The 3,931-nt window shown below is 41.3% G+C and overlaps 1 protein-coding gene across 1 annotated transcript; it reads left to right on the forward strand.

Moving 5' to 3' along the window:
• Window positions 1-988: 988 nt before the first annotated feature.
• LOC124118450 lies at window positions 989-1,975 on the forward strand. The gene has a single exon (XM_046480562.1). The coding sequence runs from the start codon at window positions 989-991 to the stop codon at window positions 1,973-1,975; it is 987 nt and encodes a 328-aa protein (XP_046336518.1).
• The last annotated feature ends 1,956 nt before the right edge of the window (window positions 1,976-3,931 follow it).

Consider the following 3,931-nt stretch of genomic DNA (forward strand, 5'->3'; position numbering starts at 1 on the left):
TATGTCGTGCAGACTTAAAACAGACAATAATTGGTGTTAATTTTCCATTGATCGAGGGACTGGTTGTTTGCTTCCATACACTATCAAATATTCCCTTATTTCCATGTTAACAGCTTAATTGGATTCCACCGTTCTGGCCGAGGTTTGCCGTTACATTCACCGCCTCACAAGACTGGAGGGCAATTGGTAGGAGCTGGACAATAGGCGTAGTTTCAATGCACATCTTGCGCAGTAGCGATGTAAATAAGGCAGCAGAAAGGGAGAGATGGTTTATGTTTGTGATCGATCAGATGATTGATTGACCACCGTAATTCAATTATTGGACATTACTCCTTCCCAATACTTATTGATATGGGGGATAATAGCCACTTCTCTAATGTTCTTTTCATTATGTGAATTATTGATGTTTGGGAGAGGACCTCATTTGACTGTTTATATTCCGTAATGAAATGTGTGGGAAGAGATTGTCAGCCAGCCTACATCATGGGAGGAGGTTGGGAGCAGCGTCTCCTCATCTGTTGACCACACGGTGACAAACTCGAGCCCAAGTGGTTTAACTGTTACAGCCTTGTTTACAAGGACTCCGAGCTCTGGACCAAACCGATATACATCATCAACGGACCTCTTCACAGTTTCAATAGAAATTCTGATTGCATTGAGAGTCCAAACACGTCAAGTACGTTTGAGCGCACATCTATATATGACTGCCGTTCGTGATATGGTTTTATTGAATATTGGAGTATTGCGCTCGTCAAGCAGATTAAATGTCATGCAAGGGAGAATACTTAAATGAATATCACTGACATATACGGGAATCCCCGTGGTGGGGCATTACAGAGAAGAGATTAAGTGCTTGTACTCGATAGCAATGCTGATGACGTGAACGCCGGGCATGATGAAAATGGTCCATCGAGTTGGTGGTCACCGATGGGCGATTATCCCAAGGTTATGGCGGTATACCATGTTTTCGTTATCCCTTGCCGTCATTATGTTCATCGTTTCCATGTACCAGACAGACTGTTTAAGCAGGGCGGAACGCCCCCCTCCCATCTACACCAGGACCCTCCCAGTTGGGATGGACTTACAGGACTCTCTCAGTCTCTCGGAGAAGATTGTTGCCGTCCTTTCGCCAGTGTTTCCGTCCGTCAATACAGATCGTATGTCTAAAGTGAATTTATCAACAATAGGCCGGATCACGACATTTTACGATTTGGAAGTCCATAATTTGTCATCTCGACGCCAGCCATCAACGATGAAGGAGTATTATATGTTATTCCAGCCAACCACAACCTTTGATGAAAGGAATATCATGCTTATTACCTTTCAAACCTTCATCCGGGCTTGCGAACTAGCCAATCTGACGTACTTCCTGTATGGTGGAACGTTACTAGGTGCCTATCGTCATCACGGCATCATCCCCTGGGACGACGACATCGACGTGATGATGAACGCGTCTGAGAAGGATAAAATCCAACACGTGCTCTCTCAGTTCCCCAGCTATGGAGTACACACGCCATCTCATCGGCAATGGAAGTTCTATAGGAGGGACCTGCCAACATTAAAACACAAGCCCTACCGGTGGCCTTACATTGACATTTTCTTCTATGTAGAGAATTCCGAGTACCTTTGGGACGAAAGTCCTCATTATAGACAAGATTTCAATTTCACAAAAGCGTCGGTGTTCCCTCTGCAGTACCGCCCGTTTGAGAGGGCAATTTTACCCGTCCCTTGCAACATGGAAGAAGTGTTAGCAACAAACTATATGATTAATGTGTGCACGACGTCGAACTATATTCATAAACTGGAATCGGATAAACCGTCACAGTTAAAACGGCGCGTCCATTGTAAACACCTACATTCCCTTTACCCATTTGTGTTCAGGACAGCTGACAAATATGGCAATCTGTTTGAGGAGCAACGACAAGGCAAGAAAGTGCTCAGCACCGTGACACTGCCACCGTTCTGCAGGCGATAACCGGATATGTGCGAATCTCAGGTAGTGTTTGTCAGTGACAGGTGCAGGATGGGTCGGTGTATTTGTGCTTTCGTGTGTAAAGGATAACTGAAACTGTGTTTGTGTTGGATCTGAACTCGGACTGTGTCTAATCTGAACTTTGGATGTACCTGATCTGGACCTGATCTGTTCCTGTATAATCTTGTTTGTCTTTGGTCTGAAACATTGCTATCCCAGATCTGAAACTTGTCTGTCCCTGTTCTGAAACATTGCTATCCCACATCTGAACCTTGTCTGTACCTGATCTGAAATATGTTTATAGGAGATCTGAAACATGTCTATCCCTGGTCTGTATTTTGGCTATACCAGATCTGAACCTTGTCAGACCCTGGTCTAAAACATTGATATAACGTATCTGAACCGTGTCTGGCTGTCTGATCTGAGCCTTGTCCGTCAGTGATCTGAACCTGTATGTTTCCGATCTGTTACCCTGGCTGTGTCTAGTATAAATACAGAATATGGATTGCATCCAATGTAACGAATAGATATGTCTAGTCTGGACCATGACCGTATATCTTGACCAAAACAGAGTCATATATACCATTTATGTATATAATGTCAGTTATGTCTGTATTAGTACCATGCATTATTCTGAATCCAAGCAGAATCTAGTAAAAAGTTGCATATCCGACTCTCGATGCAGTTGCTCCTAACGGCAAACGTGGTGTACATGCTGCCTTTGGGCAACAAGTATAAAGCTTAAATGGCATGATGTTTGAGAGCGTGTAAAAAATAATCATATGGATCTTTAAGAAATTAAAAATGAAAATGATTAATAAATATTCATATAGTTCATATTCTTATCTATATTCATATACCCAGAATCTAAGAATAAGTAGTCTATTATGGAATCTAAGAAAAACAAATGTGTTTCTTAATCCCATAAACAAGTGACGTTCATATTGAAAACGTGGGCAAGGTAGAATGCTCTCAGCGGCACTGAACGTACAAACTAGCGTCTCACAAACTATCTTCGGGTTAAAAAAACACATGTCTCTACGGAGACTTGACAATAATGTGTTTTGTCTGCAATCCGCAACAAGTGGAAGCAAGTATTCCCTGGTGATCGATTTGATAATTGATTGATATCCGATCTTGCACTGGTTAATCAATATTCATTCCATTAAAGACCAGGTCGTGTTTTTACATTGACCTCTCTATTGATTACGACACAACAGAGGTTTCTTGTGCGGCGCACGGCTCGTCAACAGGTCGACGTTGCAGTTGCCCCGTTTTATTGGGAGGATGCAAGTCACTGAAGCCTTCTACTTTAAGTGATCGTATTAAGGATGAATTGTAGGTAAATCCATGTGTTTGATATATATTTTCCTTGTTTGCACATCAAATTAATTCCTGAGATAAAAAATAATGTACATTGCCATGGTTACCGAGAGATTATTAAATAAGTCAATGTTCTGACATTCATTATTGGGGAAGTACTTCCTCCTTATCTTTTAAAGAAACTATATGAATTGTTTTGAAGACTGACAAAGGAAACACTTATTGTTCCTTGAAACATTGAATCCAGATGTGCGGTTGTCATGGCAATCAACATTATCATACCAATACGAATGAGAACAACGTGCAAAAGACCAAATAGTTTGTCCTCTGTTAAGGTCGTCTTTTCTGGGTCTAGACTTTGCAGGTTTGCTGTATGCCTCTTAGTTTAGCCAAATGTGTGAAGATAGTAACGTTCTGCATAATAGCATTATTGGTACACCATCCGAAACATGGATAGTGTTGGTTACATAGGACAAGTCACTGATGGTATTTTGTATGTGTATTTCAGTATTCTTAAAATCAATATTTTGGCTATCAAGTTTACCTGTACATAGGGCAACTCGTGCAATGCATCAAGTGTTTGTAATGTGATAAGCATTTAAATGTGAAATAGTTCAATATATTAACCGCTAGTCC

This window comes from Haliotis rufescens, unplaced genomic scaffold, assembly GCF_023055435.1.
Source record: "Haliotis rufescens isolate VD_foot unplaced genomic scaffold, xgHalRufe1.0.p SCAF_1, whole genome shotgun sequence".
Lineage (NCBI taxonomy): Eukaryota > Metazoa > Mollusca > Gastropoda > Lepetellida > Haliotidae > Haliotis > Haliotis rufescens.